The sequence below is a fragment of the Achroia grisella genome, unplaced genomic scaffold, assembly GCF_030625045.1.
Source record: "Achroia grisella isolate CSIRO2021 unplaced genomic scaffold, CSIRO_AGI_Agris_v1 utg660, whole genome shotgun sequence".
Lineage (NCBI taxonomy): Eukaryota > Metazoa > Arthropoda > Insecta > Lepidoptera > Pyralidae > Achroia > Achroia grisella.
In genome coordinates this window covers 1,429,980-1,452,156 of record NW_026712984.1, presented here as the reverse complement: position 1 = coordinate 1,452,156, position 22,177 = coordinate 1,429,980, and the positions used below count along the sequence as shown (strand labels likewise).

Sequence of the window (22,177 nt, the reverse complement as noted above, 5' to 3'; positions counted from 1 at the left end):
CATCACGCCAATTTAAATAATAAACTTCGTAATAGCGGACCCAGATTAATGCCTTGTGGTACACTCATAAGTAACTAACTCATAAATTACTAACCACCTGTAATTAGAAAAGTAATAAAAAGAACACAGTTATGTGATTTACAAAAATATATGCTGAACTAACAAGTAAAATTTAAATAAAAAAAAAACAGTATATGAGTACACTTCAGTAAAGCATTATTCAGAACCAAGAAATGATTTTTAACCTTGTATTAAATTAAAATATTACACAACTCAGAGCAAGAGATCTACTATATGACATTTTGTAATGTAAATTTTGAAAAGTACTTGAAGATATTTGAACCTTTAGAAGCTTAGAAGGTGGGATGAATAAAGAAAAAAAGAGGGGTATTATAAGTTTTTATTTTTATGGATGATAATGGAATGATGCACCCGCCTGCGCTAACGGTTTAGGCTAGCGGGGCACCAGTGAGGGATGATAAGATGAGCATGAGGTCAGGTCAGTTAGCCCATCATAACAAATTCACCAGGAATTTATCACGATGGTTTCCAGAGGGAACCACATGGAGGTCAACGTGACATGGTACGTTGCTAGCAATGGGGTCCTCAGTCCACATTACTAACAATCCCCTTCCCCCCGGTATTGTAAGTTTACCTTGTCGTATTTATCTGTAGCACCATAGCATCCAAATGGATGGACCGATTAAACAGAGGTTTATTTTGTTTGAAAATGCTTAAACATATCTAATATATATAACTTACATAGTTGAACAGGAATATAAAAAGAAGAAGAGTATTTATTATCAATTACTGATCAAGAAGGTAATGAGAGGATTGTACAGACCTGTAGCGTATTATTTGATTATATCTGATTGTGCATTATTTGCATATGTAAGAAAATGGCACATGCACATATCTCACGGATAATTAGACATTTACGTTCCGATCGGTTGATTAAAAAGACCCCGCCCCTGTGCTCACTACTCCAATTAGGTGAAAACTTACGTGATCCGATGTTTATGAAATATCATTAATAAATGAAACGGTTACAGTGCAGTTTATCGGAGCTTTCTCTGATAGTATGGTCAATTAAGAGATATTAACAGTAGATGAGTTTATAAAAGAGTCTATTATGATTAATTATAAGTTGATAATTGTAACAACTTTTATATCTTTAAGAACAGTGCATACTAACTTGATAGCTGATTTGATATTATGATACCTGATGATTTATTTTTATACATTAGATATCTTTAAATCTACACTATCTATCTAAAAATATAAAAAAGTAGAATTAACCCTCTATATATTTAATATAAGTTCTCTGATACACTAATGTTTTATATAATGAATGATAATATATTTAACACCTAACAATACACGAAGTTAAATTTAAACCAGATGATAACTAAATGCTGTTAAATTTAAAGCATAACAGATTGAAAGCAGAGATATGACAACAATAGATCATGGAAATGCTTCAGTTAAAGTTCAACTGCAGAAATAACTTTAGAATGCAACGAAAGTTCACACCGCCTGTGCCTTTCAATATTTCTATCTTCATTCCACTTGAAGCAAAGTGTGTCTGTAATTTTAATGCGTTTATTATCATTATATCCACCTATCATGATCCTACCAATGAGAACGGCTCTCACATTTTAAGATGAAAATTTAATATACCGTTATTACGTTATCAAAGTTTTATTTGTGTAATTGGACTGTATGTAAATAAGTTTTGAAACAGTATATATATTAACGATAACTCGTCGCATTATCGTGTAACAACTGTGATATCACTCATGCATAACTATTCCAGGTGAATATGTTGTTATGTATTTTACCTTATAATTTCCCGGCCTAATATGCACCCTACGACAGAAATAGCTTACAAACTAAGCTGCTTAGCCTCAGAAATATGTGAGATAGCGGTACTCATGCTGATGACGTACAGTCTACCTCTGGTGAATTATTTTTTTTACTTGTATAAGATGTAAATAGAAATTAGACGCGAATACAATACAAGGTAAGCAGGAAAAGTGCTGTTTTAAAATTAAAGTAAAATTTAAAAAAGTTCTTTTCTGTTAACCTTTGCTGACCTTGCGGGACTTTGCGCCAACTGTAGGTACCCAAATGGGTTCGTGCGAACCTCAAAATTACAGATATTAACAAAATCGTGAATCAGACAAGCCAGTTGTGGATATAAGAGAATTTATATTATGAACATGTTGGTTGAAGAGATATTTTTAACAGTTGACTTCTGTAGCAGAGACAACCTAAACCACATAAACAGCTGACTCAGACAAACGAGCGGACAAGTGAAAATAATTAAAGGACAGTCAACAGTTAACCTTTGTACAGCTATTGAACACTAGACTATATAAAAATTGTAATAATATCAACAATAGGAATTACGTAGAAAATCTGGCATAGTCTGATAAAATACTAGGTCATAAAAAATAATAATATTAAATTGAAAACATATAAAATGTTACTAACGTAAAGTACGAGGTAAGAGGGATAGTTTCTAACAAAGCTAAGACTTATATTAAATAAATAAAATCTGCGGAATGAAGTTAAAATATTTCACAGGTATTACTGGTACAATAATTAAATATCAGCAGATTTGACAAAATTGTATTAGGAAGTGATAGTAATACTGATATGATGACATACTTATATTATTCAAAACTTGTTCTATTACGACATTATCATTTTTGTGAATTGGCCATATTTGAAAACGCCATAATATTTAACATCTTTGGCATTTGATTTGAATTGTATCACATCTAAAAATAGATCTGTACAGTTATATTTATATACATTTTATAAAAGTTACTTTAGTATTTCTTTGTATCGCAAGCAATATTTTAAAAACTAGAATTCGTATCTACATAATAATATGTGAAGTTATCAATAAAACAAGCGATGACGTCATCAAGGCTGCGCAGGTCATACACTCGTACGCAGTTGGTTCACAATTTGCATAGTAATATTGCAGTTAATATTTGTCTAAATCATATTCTACTGAGATACTACTAGTATTAAAACGTTAAAGATTAAAATACTTACATCTTCGAATTGTCTAAAACTGCTAATAATCTACAATTATGATGATGATGACGGGAGAATATTTAAAAACATGGTAATTTCTTAAGCCAATATTATCATTGAACCGTCAGAAGCTAATGATATAGATATGTACAGCAAAAATGTTGCATTTATAATAAAAATATATTTACTGTATTTGTAAGTGTCGTTACGCTTCAAATTAGGAAAATAGCTCAAAAGAAAACAACAAATACAGCATTAATTAAAATTCTCAATAGACCTATTTCAGCTATTGAACTATTTAATATTACAGGGAAATCGTTTTCATGTGTAACATTCATATAATTTCATATAAATTACAAATAATTTACGATAACATTCATATTAACTTTCTAAGAAAGCGTCAACTGTACCGTCACAATTTAAATAGAGTATAATCTTATACAAAGAATATACGTACAAGATAAAAATCTATGAGAATATTTATTTATGAATTATGGGCAGACACCCTGATAACACAAATAGGCTTAGATACAAATAGAAAAACTACTCTTGACAGTAGAGCGTAACAAAATTTAAAGGATTAATTTTAAAACAATGTAATTTTGGATAGTTTTTGATGACAAACATCAATTGCTAATAGTTCCATATTTTTGAGCAAAAAATTAGGAACGTTAGAAATCCGTATAATTCAATAATCATGTGTTAATTAAACTTATTCACCATGTTGTTATTCCTAGGAATCCAATAAAAATACATGGAAATGTTGAATTGACGAATTTCAGAATTCTAATCGACATTTAAACCATTAGACAATGGGTGATATATTTATTCGAGAAGTGATAACTTTAAGACAGGTTAATACATGTACATATGAAAACTCTGATAGCAAAAACGTAAACAGATGTAAACGTAAAAAGATACAGTCACTTCTATACACAAATTAAAACAGAAAACTGTTATAGGTTGCTTCATTACGAAAATATCTAACAGAAAAAAGCAAGAAACATGTAATGACTGTAATCAACGCTTATTAGGTTGTCACTAACGCAAATAACCGGATTCTGATGGGTTAGAATTCCTTGCTATAATCGTGAACGTATGGGAATTCAAATCGTCAAAGTGATGTAATCGCAAATAATTCTGAGAATAGACAGGCTCCTTTATATCTCAACCGATAGATTATATTAAATTGAATTAAATTTATTCGAATTGCTATGAAATTTACAAAATTTACCTATTTTGATAAAACAAATACATAACATAAGCTAGTGTTAAGCAGTACTAAATCAGAAATTGAAAAAACATAATTTATTGTGTCATCCGTATAGATGACATGTTAACTAAAGAGGGAATATAATCAAGTTGATATATGTAGAGGAAACAAAATTGATGATTAAATGGTATTCGACATTTGCCATTCTATTGTTTCTGTCTACCCCAATCTCTCTTACATTGGGGGCGTAGATAAAAACACTACGCAATACACCTCGTATAGATTTACATTAAATAAGATAATAAATACCTACAAGAAATATATCAATCAATATGAGTGTATGGAGAACAACACACACAGCGCGACAAAGCGCGACAAAGAGGTCGTATTCAAATCTCTAAAGCTTTAGCTAAATTGAACCACATCCATATTGGGTGTCCTTTCACGACCATATGTAGTTGGCTAATCGAAACCTTTTAACCGAACACGACTATCATTTGGGACAGTCTATTAATCTTTGAATGCACGAGATGTAGTAACCAATGACAAGCTTTAAAGTAATGGAGATTATCTGACTTGAAGGCTTTGTAGAGAACGTTAGAAAGAGAAAGTAAGAGTCTAAAGATATAGGTAATTCACCTTTAATTATTATTATTTGTGCTACGAACGCAAAAAATAATGATGTTATCTGGTGGATGGACGATTATTTTTATATTGCAGAGATCTACCAAAGTTGGATAGTAAAAAGTCGCCTCCGTAGATATCTCAATCTCTACTATTTCAGCTGCCAAGCAGCTTGCTGTGCAAGCTGTGTTTCGGTTGTTGGGTGCAGACTAGGTAGTGAAATTACAGGATAAAAGGCATGACATTTTAGTCCTCTGAACTGGCAATACATCGAATGATATTGTGGGTGTCATCTGACAAAATGTGCCGTCAGTTCATCACCTAATTATTAAATGTACAGTTAACGTTTAATATTTATTCAACACCGTGGTGTCACTGTAACACCATACATAGAATGGAAAAGAATTAAGAGCAACAAAACTGTATTAACCTTCGTAGAATAGCTACTGTTTTTAATTAAATGAGACTAAGAAAAATAATAAGTGAACACAAATGTTTAATGATAGCACGTGTATAGTAATAATAGAGGAACACGTTAGATAAATGGCCAGAGATTCTATTTGACAGCCAAAGAGACAATGACTATTATCCAAATGTCTGAAGCAATTAGTGAAATAGTACGTTGATTCCTTGTAATCTAATCGTTACTCAAAGCCATTAATAAGACTGACAGGCCGTCATTAACTTGAGTTTTTGATACGGTGAAATCTATACTTATAAATAATGCTCACGAATTGTAATATAATATTATTTAAAGTAATTTAATATAACATTATAAGTTTGTTATTTCCTCACACATTTTCAAGCCTTAAAGGTATAAATATTATTGGTAACATCAATACAGAAAACGAACATGTTAAAAAAATAAAAGCACATCATGTTAGAGCGCTTATTAAGGGTACCTTTACTTTTCTAGGATGCGATGCCTCCATTTCCACATGACGGTAATGCTCTGCAGATCTGTGAACTTCCCGTCCACCTCTAGCCAAATCCTCAGCAGACGCTTTCTCCTCACCACGAGTCAACGTGGTCACTTTTCTCACAATCCTAGTTGTGATGCGTCTCTGACCGCTGTCATCTTTCTTCGAGATCTTCGTCGACTCTAGTGAAGAGCCGAGGACCTCGGTCGACAACCTTTTGTTCGTGTGAATCGCCTGCAGCTCTGATATGCCTCTACCACCAGCTGAAGCTGGTACGGCTAATGCACTCTCGCCCGCGTCGTACTCAAAATGCGTCTGGTTACCATCATGGACTATTCTGCCGTTGTAACTCTCTTCTCGATAAGATCCCGAGCGGTAACTAGAAGTCCTCTCCATTCCCGGATAATTCCCATCGTGCACAGTCTCATGCCTCGTCAAGCCTTCTCGTAAACTTCTCGGAACAGACGCTAGATTCAAACTTGTTGTGATCGGCGACCCGACAGGAGATTGGGAGGACTTTTTCAGACTCGATTTCAATGGTTTCGAGTCATCGTTCTCAAGCGTGCCCTGCACGAAGAGACGCTTGCTGCTACCTTCTTTCACGAATCGGTACATTGACATCGTGATTTAGGCCTCTCGAGGCCGTCGCGGCATAATATTATCGCAGTTCGAAGACACACTGTAACTATTACACCGCCGTTCTTATTACAGATTCGACGCGCATTCCATACAATACCGTCCACTTATGGCGATGACAAAAGTTTAAATTCAAAAACTTTCTAACAGTAAATAAACAATATGTGGGAAATTATCATTGAGAAGTTTTGAAAGTGAATCAAAAGTTTTTTATTCATTGAAATCAAAAGTTGTTGCAATGCTAACACTGTCACGGATTAGGTGCGTACTTGGCGCCTTATTTGGAAGCACGGGCGTCGATTATGGTTGGACCCTTCCGGCGGACGTCACAACAATATGTTCGGAAACATTTAAAGAATTGTGTTCGTTTTAAAATCCTATGAAACTGGTCTCATGCGTATTGAATGATGAGTATGTACAATTTTGTATATGTAAAAGGAAATCTATGAAATGAATACAAAGAAATGTAATAGAGATGCGAACAAAATGTGGTGAGCCTTGACCGAAATGCTTGAGTAAACAATATGTAGGTATATGCTAAATAACGTATTCATTATAAGATCAAGTTTATGGTGTAGGTGATAGCTGTTATATTAATTGTAGGAGTGTTTAATATAGCTTTCTTTGTTTTAAAGATACCTGTCTGTTTGGAGATGTAGATAGCGAAATAAAGCAGAGTATCTATTTTTGTGAGACGTAAAATGGTGTACTTTAAATACACAAGTGTAGTAAAATAACACCTTTAAAAACATACAAAAATTAATTATTTTATTTATAATTCTATATCAACTTCGTCTATTTCTACATTTCTAAATATAATATACAATACAATTTATAACTTTTAAAAATTTTCATTGTACTTAGAGTACTACACACTTAAACTTCTTTCTATATTTATAGTATCAACTACATATCTATATGTATGCAAAGGGCGGACGAGGTTATGACTACAATAAATATTTAAGGAATAGGCTTCAAATAAATGTGCTAATTGTGATTGTCTATGCCAAAGAAGGACCCTGACTGGAAATGGCTGATAATGAACTAGTGCTAATGAAGTTCTCGTGTGAAAATAACGTGTAATAATAATTTTAAATTGTTTTAACTATTATTATTTATTATGATTTCAATAGAGATGTAAATACTACAAATGGAATTATACCCTATAATTACTACCTAAAGAGAACGGAAGCATAATATCTTAAGTCAACAAGAATGGTAAAGCATCTGAGGAGCTTCGTTCATCATAATATGATATTTTGTAATATCTGTGGTGATGATCTTCTACATAGCTGTCGATTACGACTGTCCATGAGGTGTCACCTTGTTTGCCTTCCAGTTATGTAAGAAAATGTTTTTTTAAAATAGTATTCGATATTCTGTTTAATTATTACGTTTTTTTTATCTGGAATTTAATATTTGTCTTATTATTTTATCTGTCATGTCAGTACAGAGTATATATGTGCACGCACTCCTTCCTCATCACGCCTTCATGACTTATGAATGTAGGCAGAGTTATATGAAGGCCATGATACAAATATTTCACAATCAAAACACCCACTTTTTAAAACCAACGTGTATGAAATTTATTAACATAATTATCAGGTTAATATGATGTATGATCTCTCTTTATTATAGAACAATTGAACGTCTGTATATATATAAGTATATATTTATATAATATATGTATCAGGATTAATTATAATAAGGGTAATTAATTTAGTAAGATAAACCTGATTTGCATAATAAAGATTATTATAATATAAAGTTAAAAAGTTTAAAAAACAGTGTATAAAAAGTTTACATCAAAAACTATTAAAACTATCTTTTTAGGACGTAATTTTCAGTCGGTATTTAATTCTTAAATTTAATTTTTTAAATGTACTTTTAATATTAATTAATAAGATCGTAAGTACAAATATAATTCTTAGGTGCGGTCATAATAGCATATCATGATTTTAAAAGTGACCTAACTCGGGTGGCCCATAGGCAAAATAAATACCTGTTTTTATTATTTATGCGACCTTTAATTATAATTATTAGTTATGAAATAAGTCAGTGTGGGTGATGACATGAGGTAGTCAATTTTTTGCGTTGGCTGTTCAAGTCAATGGTGGTCGCCTACAAGGAGCCTTGCACGGACTTATATGGACAGGACATTCTTAATTGTCGACTCAGTTTTAATCGCCATCTTGTATGATTATGGAATTACGTTATTTACTACTGAGATTTTTTAATTATTATGAGATTTTTTAATTAAGTACTGTTAAAAACTTATATCCAATCTAAGTCGTTTAGTTTTCGAAAATTTAAATAACTCATTTTTTTTTGCTTATCTAATTATGCGATTCTGCCAAATAAAATTTATTTATTTTTAATTTAAATATGAAATTGAATATCCACTACATTTTTTTGTTTATTCTATTACATGACCTGCATTTATAAAACGCAAATGTTTACACAAAATAAATAATACATTAATAGATACTATATAAATTTCCTTAGAGACAATCTCCTCTGTGGAACTATCTAACCACAGATTGTATTTGAATATTGAAAGATTTAACCCGTTTAGATAAAATATCATAGAAGACTCTGTCTCTCTCGACGTCTTTTAATTCTTTCAGAGTTCGTGTGCGGATGCAAACGGTTTAGTTGTATCTTGCAGTGTTCATTACTGTCGGGACAAAGTATTAGAAAACTCATTGGAAAATTATATATTTACGAAATTTTCATTGAAAATTATTGGTGTTTTCTATCCTAAATAACATAGCAGTCACTAGAACTACAAAATACTATACTGATAAATGTTAGACTTTGATCGCAAGTATAACAATATATGGTTATTTTAATTGTTATGTCTATGATTAAATTGTGACTTTGTAACATAATAAAACCTAATCTTTCCAGCGGTGGTATATATAAATATACAATTTAAAAAATTTTTTTTTTCAATTGTACTCTTTATTGCTAGATGCTGCAGTTTTAAAACCTGTTGGATCGAGCAATTTCTTTCAGCATAATATACTCAATAATTTCTTTATGTACAATTTTTCAATTAATAATATTTTCATGAACATAGCTTTATATTTTGTCTTAATGTTCAAATTCAATGACAATACAAATAAATGATTGCACAGAGAAACAAGTGTGTTAGGTACATCATAAATATACAGACTTCTACATTTGTCGCTTCTCACAGTACAAATTAAAAAGAAATAAATCCATACTTATAAAATAAGAAAATAATAGGTAAATTATGATGCTTAATAACTACTAAATATTTATGTTCCCATTATATTATTTATTTATACCTAACAAAAGTGTTGCTTCTAGTTGTCGTAATCTAATATTTAACTTGTTTAGTACCGCTGTAAAATTTGTTATTTTACAACATCACAATACGAAGCATTTCATAGTGTTGTGTAATGAAAATTAACCGCAATTAACGTATGTGTGTCTATTTCAGCAAGGCTCGATAATTTCCCATCTAAATAACAATGTTAGAAGACCGTTATTGTCACCGACGGTTATCGATAAATATCGCGCATCGAATCTGTAATAGGTCACATCACTATATAGGGCACAGGTAATAGATTAAAAAAAAAAACACAACACACCGTTCCGTTTTCCGAAACACTGTTAGTTAATTAGTCGTGTTAATGTTTATAGTCGTTTCGTTGTTCGATATTTGGAAAATAAAACGCGGGCGGCGCGTGCTGTTACTGCGAACGCTTGCAGGTGACTGTGTGCGCAGGCGCAGATGTCAATCTGTCCATGACGGCGTGCAATAAAAAAAATAAACTATTTCGTACGTGGGATTATAATTTGATTTTCTTATAATAATTAATATTGCCCATTATAAATCATTGCTACTATTAAACGAAAATCAGATAACGTTCATGTGCATTTAATTTTATGCGTAGAAATTCACGACTTTGTCCTTTAAGTTATACTGTAATAAACATCTCTACTTGTCGTGAAGATACTTTAATAGCAACTTTCCAATACTCTCTCCAGTATTACTTGTGGCATAAAGGATAAATTGTGTTTAAAATAAAATAATCTATATACAGATCTAACTACAACCGATAAAGACAATACACTTAGTTCTTTTTAGCCGACCTTAAAAAGTATTGCGGTACCAATTCGATTGTATATTTTTCTTTATATTTAACTCCGTCAATTATTATACGATTTGGATTTTTTTTATTATAATATACTTTTACTATACTACATATATTTTTAGATAGCACATTATAATATGATATGCTGTGCAAAACTGTTAGACGACCGAGGACGTAATGAACTGACGGGAAATTATTATGTTAATATATATATATTTTTTAATTATCGTGCCTAATAAGGCTACCCATAATGGAACATTATTATTAAAACATTCACAACTCATGTAGACGACCTATGTTCTTCGCAAAATAATTTGATTTGATTTGAGTGAGAAAGATTTTACGTAATTGGAATGGCAAACAACCTGATGGTTTGGTCTTCACGTCATCATGAAACGCCCTTGGGATACGCATGAATTGTTATTTCGGACTACTCTGTGTTGATGGCTGCGGTTGGCCTTTACAGCTTCACCGGATGATATGTGGCGAGTACAGATGGCACTCCAAACCTGTGGAAGGACTTATAGAGCGGCTGAAGGCGAACTCCTGTCTGAAGGATATGACTTTAGTTTGAGGGAACCACTAGGAGTTCGAACCTCGGCTCAGGCCTTCGTAATTTCGATCCCCGTTTGAATTGTACGGGGATCGTACCTCGTTATTTCACACATGTATGTGAGCTGCCATAACGCTTGCAGTTGCAATGGGTAAGATAATACCAAAGACGACTTTGCACAAAGTTCACCTAACGAAGCTGGTAAAAACTCGATATGGCAAATAGAAATACGAAGCTTGGGAGTTCCGCATTATGACGGAAATGGAATTCAACTATTCTACATAAGTACCCACACTGGGTAACCCTCCGCCTACTTGTTACGATTCATTGATAATGTTGGTACTTAATGAACTAGTTATGTGCATGTGGGTGGGTAAGTATGTTTATCACACCTGTTCGTAAATTTTTCCGGTATGCAAATTTTAAGTAGAAAATGCAACAATACCATAACAAAATAACATTTTATAGGTAAGGTAGGTAAAGTATTTATTCCCAAAAGAAGCCGTGTTTTGGGAGTAAATACCTTACGTTATATAGTATGGAGTTGCTGATAAAGTGGTATTCTAGAGGTGTTAGAGTTTTTAAAACCTGTCAAATATTTATAAGTTTACCAGATTGTCTGTAAGAGATTGCTTTGAGCGATTATGGCTTTTGTTAGCGTATTTTAAATCAAGTTTGTTTTGTAAATATTTTTTATGCACAATAAAGAGCATTATTATTAACCTTTACATATATATTTTTTCTTATTAGGTACAATATTATTAGATTAACTATTTTATTATATATACATTAGATTAACTTATTTTTTCAACAGAAATAATGGTGAGGTACGGATTAGGTATAGTCTACACTTTTGATTTTCTAAATCTACTTGCAAAATCTATAAATTACAATTAAAACTTGTCCTTGACTGATCAAAAAGTGCACAAATAATTTTTTATTGTTTATAAACAACTAATTGTGTAAAGTAGGCAATGAAAATGAATGAAAAGGAATGTAACATACATCAAAGTTGGTATAGTATTATTAATTCTGTAATAAACATTATTTACCAGTGTGAATCCGGGCGTGTCGGCTAGTTAATTACACATCGATCTTTTAAGGTACAAGTAGCGACATCTCTTGGGCGTTGCTGTAAAGCACTGCATACGCTTGCTACATGACACAGGGCTGCTAATACGTACAGCGCCATCTAATATTTCAACGAAGCGTTAAGCAAGCAAGCTGTTACATTTGCTTAACATTTTTATTCGCTCTGACACTTACCATCATGGTCTGCCAGAGGTTTGCATGTACAAATAAAGTATTTCAGTACAAAATATATTTTAATATTATACATTACATTTAATTTCATTGATACATACTCGCGAACGGCTGCTGCTCTGTTCGGGTTACAACCATTGATTAGACCCTTTCATTTTGATAAATATGCAATAGCGTTTGCTGGTAGTTACTATATCCGTCCTAATTGATTTTAGTAATGAATATTTATTTTTCTAATGATGTATAAGCTTATTTGAATGGAATAAGATTTGGGTCTTGTCAGTCCATCTTAGCTTGAAAACACTCGGGATTGACTGTAGATAAGAATATATAATAGACCTATACATGAACAAAGATGTTTGATGTGCTTCCATTTTCTCCATTTGAGTAGCATTTTTCCTAAATAATAGCCCATAGAGATAAGTTACATCGTTGCCAATGTTATACCAAGTCAGACCGCCATCCACTAGGGAAACCATCGTGTTAATTATTTTTAAATTCACCACAGAGGGCAAGTCGATCTGGACATCATGTTCATTCCAACCAAAACACAGATTAAAAAGCTAGCTGTATGGCGTCTGTAGGTAGGTAGTAGGTGTGACTGAGATACCTAAGCAGACGAATTTTGAAGTCTACCTCTAGTAACTGCATTATATAACAATGTAAATTGTTAAATAAATACCTAAGGAAGTTGTTTTTATTTAACAGACATATACAAGCACTACTTCGTTTTAATTATAGAGGAACACTTAATATTTTATTGTATGCAAATCACTTCGCTTCAGACGTTGACGTAATTTGGCAGATAAAATGTGGTAGGAGGTCCTTTCTAATGTGAACGTAATATTGTCTAACAAAGACTAATATCCAATTAAGATTGTTATGATAATTTTATTACGGAATGTGGAAATTATGATAATAATATCACAAAAATAAAAACAATACACAATTTAAAAAAATAGAAACGTAACTCATTATTAGAAGGATTTTACCGAAGTGGACTTTCGAAAAATTCGTATGCGTTGATATCTCAGTGTCACCTATTATGTATATAACAATTTGCTTTGTAAGCTATGTTTCGGTTGAAGAGTCAAGATAGAATTACAGGATACGAGACATAACATCTTTGTCGTCAGGAATGGCAATGCATGAGTGTCATATGACAACTATAGTCGACGGTTAATCTGCTCAACCAATCACGTGACTCATTGTTAAATACAACCGAGAAATGTGCAAGATACGCTGACAATTAAAAATTGTAAAACTATGTTATTTCCTAAGAGGGTGCGGGGGCGTCGCGTAGGCCACAAACATCTGGTCTGTAACCTTCGTGCGACCTACATCCAGCCCTACGGACTATATACCTCGCTACAATATTAATTGATGACGTCACAGTTGCTCAAGCGCAGCCCTGAATCCTTTTTTGGACAACGCGGGCGCTCTTGTCACAACTTAATGGAAAGTTCATGATTTATCAAGACGTTAAATTATTTTGATTCATAACATGATTATTTTATATTATCACTAGCTGCTCCGCGCGACTTCGTCTGCATCACACTTATCATTATATATTGCCCAATTTATATAATATAAATTTAAATTATAGCATATATAATATTTTACCCACTTAAGGATATAATTTTTACAAACTTTGAATGTCTTATTTATTCATATTTAATCAACAGCCTCAAAAATAAGTTTCAAGCTTTTAGCTTCAAAAATGACGATTCTTCCATACAATCTTTCATCCCCACTTTCAACCCCTTACAACACTTTTTTCGCATTCAAAAGTAGCCTATGTCCTTTCTCAGGGTCCAGACTATCTGTGTACCAAATTTCATTTAAATCGTTTCAGTAGTTTTGACGTGAAAGCGAGACAGACAGACAGACAGAGTTACTTTCGCATATAATATTAAGTAAGGATAAGGATTATGTCTCAGCACTAAGTGCATTCATAGGAGACACGTTTGGGATGTTTAAAACTTGGAATGGTGAATTTTTGAGAAGGAGTAGAAATTCGGAATCACATATATTAGGTTCGTATTGGTTATCCAATATAGTATATTATTATTTTATGAAAAAAAAAATATACCTATAATCATTTTGACCAGGATAGATTTTGGAAAAAGAGATGACTTTTTCGTAGATTCTTGGGTGAAATAAGTGAGATTAGGTAGTGAAATTACAAAATAAGAGGCATGCCATCTCAGTGGCTGAAATGGCAATACATAATGTTATTCATGTACATCGCCGACAGTTATTGCTTACCATCAGGTTGGTTGTCAGCTTGCTATTTCAATAACATAAAAAACTATTTAAATCGTTTCAATTAAAAACATCACATGGAGTAAATGATATTGGTTAAGACAGTCAAAACAAAAATAATCGATGCACATGTAGTTCACACTATAACAAACAGATGGCGTTGAAAGTTGAATTACATAATGTTATGTCCCGTTAGGAAACATACGAATGTTATGTTTATATAATATTTTGTTTAAAGAATATAGCAAAGGTATATTAGACTGAAAACCAGTGAAATTGAATAATGTTTTCAAAGAAGCAAATTGAAAGTAATGTTTAAATCCTTCATACAAGCTGAGCGGTCACGTGCCGCTTTAGTAAGAAAATTATTTAAATTTTTACTTTATTTCTTGGTGAAAATGGTTCATTTTAATGACTATTCATGGCGTAACCGGGATATTTGTAACTCTGTTAAGATCTCATAAATAATATCCCATGTGTAATCAGATATCGCTTTTCTAATTGAAAAGAGTTTTCGGATATCTCTAAAATCTCAAAAATTAACAAGAGTGAAAGACTAAATATCTGGCATTTTATATCTTGTATATTATACCTAGGGATATTATAAAAGCGATTTACTTTTTTTTTACTTCACTTTATTATAATGGAAACTTATATTATTATATCGTACACTATGTACAATAATTTAAAATATACCTATTATAGTTTTGTAGTGTTTGGCAGATTTGAAGTCACGACCCATCACCGAGTCTGGGTTACTTTGGTCAGGACACTCAACAAAGAGGACGGCCCTACTAAAGTCAATTGAAAAGCTTGTAAAAAGCATAATTTTGCAGTCGCCTTCCCAAATAGTAACTATGTTAATATAGCGGGCGCGTGCACAATGGCGGCCGTACGTTGACCCGCGACCTGCCTAACTGTACGAGCAGCTTCCACTCTCTTACTTCTTAGCTCTATTTAGTTCCGGGTTCTATCTATCTATCTTCACGCCAACATTTCCCTTTTTATGTCACTGGAATAGGAATCAAACTGTCAGCACATCCAATGTAGTAACAGTGGCCTGCATACATGAACAGCACCACGGACATCACGTTATCGTGTAACATTTGCGATATCACTCATGCGTTGCCATTCTAAGATATCACATCCTTTATCCCGTAATTACAATGCATTATAAGATTACAACTTGGTTCTCCGGAATAGCAATTCTATCACTGCTGTCACAAGATCACTCTCTCGTTCGATTGTACTCGTGATATCTGGATACGAATAAAGATTTTATCTGTCTATCTACATATATCATGATGATTCTTAGCGCTATTCCAGCATACGTTTACCACATATTAGATGAGATTACGTGTGTTGCTACTTATGTGTAAATCAAATTAGCTAATAAAATAGCGATTTTATTGACAATTTTTAAATTTCTATTGACAATCTTCAACTGAGTTAGTTTTTAAAATTTTTTGGCGCATGATACACCCGAGTCCGGTTCTCGTTATTCACAAACATTTTCCTGTCTGAGTAATGCATTGAAAAGAGTTACGGCGCTGACGTCATTATTGTCATGACCTGACGTCAGGCGTGTATTTTTTAAGCTAAAAAAATCCTAATACTTTAGTTTTTTTTGGCTTTGGTTATTGTTCTGAGCTTCATACCCAAATCTTGAGACTTTATCAGTTTACAAGTTCTTTACCTACTAGATAATCATTTAAATGTGTATTGTAGTATTACATCTTCTTTGTAATTTTTTATATTTATCTCCCTTTTTATGTGGACAAGGCGATGAATGAATTAAAAAGAGATTGTTATTATTAATTATTGGCTATGCTTATTTTATAATAATTTCGGTGTAATATAATAATAACAACCTAAGACAAATTACACAGAGCTATTTAGTCCCAAGCCAAGCAGAGATTGTGTTATGGGTATTAGACAACTAATAGTAACACTTAAATACATTTTTTAAAAGGTCTTTAAGTGTATATATACCTATAAAACACCCGGAGGTACGGCTGTATCCATTAGGTAGACAAGCATGTTTACCTTTCTAGTTATATAAAAATATAATTTATATAAATATATGTATAATGCTGTTGATTGTCATAAAGATGTGTAATAAAGGGCCACCTGTTATAAACTAGGCCAAATAAATTCCATGATATTTGATGTCCTAAGTTATTTTGATACTTAGATATATAAGATTTCAGCGGAGTCGGATGCTCCATTCCATTATCGTCAATTACATGGCCCGCGTACTTGGTCTGCACTTACTTGACTTTCATCATTGTATTTTATAAACACGATACGATACGAACAGTTTACATGATATTTTTTTAATTATAGCCTGTGTTATTCTGATATATAAGCTATACTACTATAAGGTTTCATCAGAATATCAGACATCCATCCATCCATAATAACAAATATCGCGTTTATAATATTAGTAAGAATAAAAATAATCCAGTCTCTCGAACATGAAGCGTGCAAATAACAAAACAAATTGTAGTGATATGAAGCCATATATAGGGAGATTATAACAGGATTATAGATATGTTTGGGCCCAACAATATAAGTGCACCGTACAAGGTTCGACTCCCGGTAAGTGTGCCACCGAGCGGTAGGTCTTGGACGCCCACACATCCGCTCAACTGGTGACTGTGCATGAAATTATTATTGGACAAGTCATTGCTTAATCATTACTAGTATTATAAAGTCCAAGTATTTCTTCTACATATTTTGCGGTTAAAATTCAAGACTAGATTCTCATTTTGTTGTAACTTTTTAACAAGTGTATTTCTATCATCATCAGTATCAGTTGTTTAGTACTCATAAAATAAGCTTTGCTTACCCTGGAACTAGATGGCGCTATGTGAATTGTCGTGATTTAATATTATTACTAGTGATTGCCAAGTGGTTGAAATTTTCGATCATTTAAATAATAAGTTTTACCATCAATAAAACTCAATTATTAACGACTTGCATCACGTATTAATATATAAGATTACTGTAATAACAGTGCAAAAATAAATCTCGATTTGCTGATTTGACAATTAACAATATTGACATTATTTAAAATTGATGCTTTGTTATCAGTCTGGAATATAATGCGTATTTTTTTTTATTGATTTCATGCACTTTTAACTGATAATTAAAAAAAATTAGTATTCTGCACTTCTTCTCCCTATGAACTATAATATTTCATACCCTCCGTTTTCGCATTTTTTGTAAAGAGAAGTTCAAAGTTTTACTTCACGTATTAATATAACGATTATTTAGTTTTTGAGTTACATTCCTTCAACAATTTGTAAAATATTAATGATTTTCAAAAGCCTAAAAAACCCATTGTAATGTATTCATCATATATGAATATAATCTATATCTTTTTAGTACTCATATTAAATAAGGAGAATTATATTTCCTAAGGCCCCGACAAAGTTAATCCAGCCTTGCTTAAAGTCGAAAGTGCAAGTAAAAAATGCATTCGAAAATTTATCAACAAAAAACCCACGGTTTTCCTTTCATTATGTGGGAGGGGGACGGCGACATCAGGACTGTCATTGCGCAATGCGAATGAAAGAGAAAGCGATGAGCTTTACTGACGAGCTTTTGATGTAGAGCGACATTCTCCTTGCTCTTTATATAATCGTGACATTTAATGATATGTGACCTTATTTGGTGCGTAACAGAGTACTTGCTCATATTTAATTGTATCTAGAAATTAGTGGCGGCGTTAGTACATTTTTTATGGAACGATATGTGCCTGACCTATTAATATAATTAGATAAATATGGCTATATTCTACACCCATACTCTAGAAGACTCATTAAATGACTTTTCTTCTAACTATTCTATTACTGGTAGATAGCATATTTATTATTAACAGGCTGGTATAGCCTTCCATTCAAATCAAGAAATATTTATTTATATAATATCTTTCCCTCTCTCATGCATGTCATAATTGTTCTACCTTCCTACCGTCCGTTCGGCTAGCTACTTCAGTTGACAATAAAATATTAAGATACATTAACATCCGTCCAGCCATTTAGTTGTAAAAAGGTAACGACAGACACATTTTCGCAAAGACAGACACATTTTCGCATTTATAATATTAGTATGAATAAGGGACAACCTTAAATACCGTGTATGCGGTAACAAAAACAAATAACGTAATACCGAGTGATCTGAATACTAGATTTTTGTGTCACGGTGACGACACATACGTATTTACTTTACTTTCTCATTGATAGTCGTGTACTTTAGTTCAAAGAAGCCCATTATTATATTATTAGTGTAATTTAAAAAATGTACACTAATATTAGAAAGATTTGTATTTTTGTAACACAAAAACTACTGAACCGACTGAACAATTCCTTCACATTTGCAATGGTGAAAGAATTTGAATTCATAATTGGAATGGCTACATTATCCCTTATAAATATAGGCGACAGAGTATTTTCAAAAACGTTAAGGATATGTATGAATATTTCGATAATGTAACTTGTCATGTGAAATAAATAGCGTAGGTTATATTTATTACTACAAAAGAAAAGGAAACTTCTATTCTGAAGGAGTAAAAAAATTGGCCATAAAATGTCGTTGGAAATGGCTGTGATCTACTCTGTGGAAATGGCCGCTAACTATACTCATATAGTTATGGAGTCAGCCTACTGAGGCTGACTCCATAACTATCTATAACTTGCATGATTTTCAGTTTAATGACTTGTGACCTTGCATGAACGAAACGGGCGAGGCATAAAAATATAATTATTGATAGAGGTTCACATTGAAATATTTTATCTATCTCATATTTTTATATCATATTTTTATCTATCTATAGTATTAATCATCGCCTTGCCTTTATCCCATTATTTGGGGTCGGCGCTGTATGACATCTGGTCCCTATCAGCTGTCAATACTAAACTCATTGCTCTCCTTTTATGCATCTTTCACACAGTCTTCGGTTGTCCTCTATATTTTTCTATCTACTAATAATGAATATAAAGAGAGAGAGAGAAAGAAATGATTTCGTTATGAAGAAAGTAAACGACTTATTGAATAGGTTATGTGGGTAATGGAGAACAAAAACCTTTGTCCTTGCTCTTTATTAAGAATTTAAAGACAAATTATGATACCTAGACAGAAAATTGGTGCTATATAACCTTAGACAACCTCTACGGTAACGAAAAATAACTTTAATCGGAGGTCGATGCCATTTCAATGTAAAATAATAGGTACATTTATAAATTACTTAGTCTTTTTGGGTTAAAAGTTCTTCTAATACATTCTGTATTCAAGGATTTTATAGAAACATATTGTAAGGTATGTAAAATTGGAAATAAAAATAATTTAATTCTGTAATAACAATCAAATAAACTATATATCTATCTATTTATATAATATAGATCAAATCACCGTAGCCAACTACCGAGCTTATTAAGTTTATATAGAATTGTTCTAATGTTGGTGGCCCTCTTTGATCTTTAGATCATAACCTGATGAAAATGTGAGATTGCAGAGGGCACACCAAAACCGTGGAAAGAGTTATAGTGGCAGAAGGCTAACTTTAGCCTAACGGATGCGGTTTTATTCTAAGAGTATCGCTAGGTATTCTAACTCTGGGTTTGACCATTATAATTTCGATTCCAGAATGGAATGGCACAGGGAATCAATCAAAGGGCGCCCTGTTGAGTACACTGAACGGTGTGGTTGAAGCCGTCGTCCTCGTCGGGAATAACCCTGTCGTGTGTTTGATTGATAGCGAAATAAATATTTACATATGATATCAACCTGTTTTTGTAATGTAGTTAAAATCAAGGTAGTCAACTACCAACCCTATACTGCAATAAAATGCCCACTTACTTGGAAGTGTAAAATGATAGTCCATATCAGCCCGAGGGTCAGCTTGGGGTTGCCGTCGACGATATCCTCTGCCCTGATGTTGACCAGCTTGATCTTCTTGTACCGGAGGAAGTCCAGTGCCATCTGAACGTTTTGGAGCATGTGGAAACGCATACGACCTCTTTCCCGCGGCTGTGAATAGAATGAAGATAATAATTAGACTTCTTACGATGCACTTTTTCATGTAAATGTGAGATCCGTCGCGTATACCCCATCCCACTAATGAGATAAAAGTTTGTATGGATGTAGGTGTGGATATTTCTTACTCTTTTGCCTAAATTTTGGCGCTTATTGTTATATTTTTGCTAAAATATAACAATAAGCGCCACGTAAGTCGGAAAAAATCTTCCATCTGCGAGCCATTCTGGCGTGCACGCAAACACAAAAATGTGAATAGAAAACATAATGAAATTTGATATTTATTTCACATGCACATTTTTTTATCAATCCAATTAAAAAAAAAAGTATTTATAAACATAAGTGTGAGTAACTTAAGAAATTGCTATTTACCTACAAAGTTCAGTTTAAATCCCAAATTAATCGTGTGAATAAAAATAGATTTCACCTTAATTATATTAAAATTAATGGGCTACGCAGCATAATATGAGTTTTTAATCGGTTTTTAGCACGTCATGTTAAAATAACAGTCACCGTGATTTATGAGATGGGCGGGACTACATTACAAGTAAACTGTAATAAACATATACATACAGACATTTTTCAGGTAATGTTTACTAATAACGTGAAAACGGAAGTGACCATCTGTATGTTCTGCAGGAGTAAGAGTACTTGTACCATTTAAAATTTCATAGAAAAATATAATATTGTTATGCCCAAGAAGGGGAATAATAATAGGGCAGGTATGCAATATGTATACTATATATATGTTATTTTAATTTATTAATTATATTATATACTTTTACGATCGTTATTCCAAATGAATTAACTAACTCCAAGTCAAACGTCGACGTCATAGTGAACGCAATTTTTAAACTAACATTATATGTACTTACAAGTCATACTGTTCAATTCAGAACTTAAACTACGTAAGGATGCCTACATAAGGAAATACATTAAGGTTTTAATTTTACTATAGATGTTAAAGATGTTTCCGTCACCAGTATTTTAATAACATAAACTGGCACAAAATTCCAGCCAGATTCCTCCCTTGGACACACTTTTGGGTTCAAGTTAATATAACAAAACCGATCGTCGATCATGTTACTAATTTAATAAATAAAAACAAAGTACAATTAAACTTTTATTATATTTTATAGTCTCCAATTTCAGTCGTAATTTACAATGCAAAAGTTTCGACACTACAAATCGTACACTTAATTAACAACGAACAACTAACTTTCACAATTAATCCTTTTCATGTATTTCAGCAGTTAGGAACCTACTCCTATACGTGTTCTCCGACCTCCGTTGACCCAATTACCTGGGGTGGAGTATTAGGTTCCGTTCCGCAGCCACACCTGTTTCATATCAGCTATTGGACTTGATAGCATTTGAATGGGGTTAAGGACGTCAACATAGTTTTTTTATGGAATTGAAATGGCAAATATGACGACGGCTCACGTGATGGTAAGTGGCAACCGTCACTCATACATCTAAACATCAC

General features: G+C 32.6%; 1 protein-coding gene across 1 annotated transcript in view; it reads right to left on the bottom strand.

Annotated features, from left to right (window-relative positions):
• LOC131849896 (uncharacterized) overlaps positions 1-6,429 on the bottom strand; it is a 152,174-nt gene extending 145,745 nt beyond the window's left edge. Inside the window, exon 1 of the mRNA XM_059200034.1 lies at positions 5,791-6,429. Within this exon, the coding sequence (XP_059056017.1) occupies positions 5,791-6,429 (639 nt within the window). The remainder of the gene's footprint in view (positions 1-5,790) is intronic.
• Positions 6,430-22,177: the final 15,748 nt, after the last annotated feature.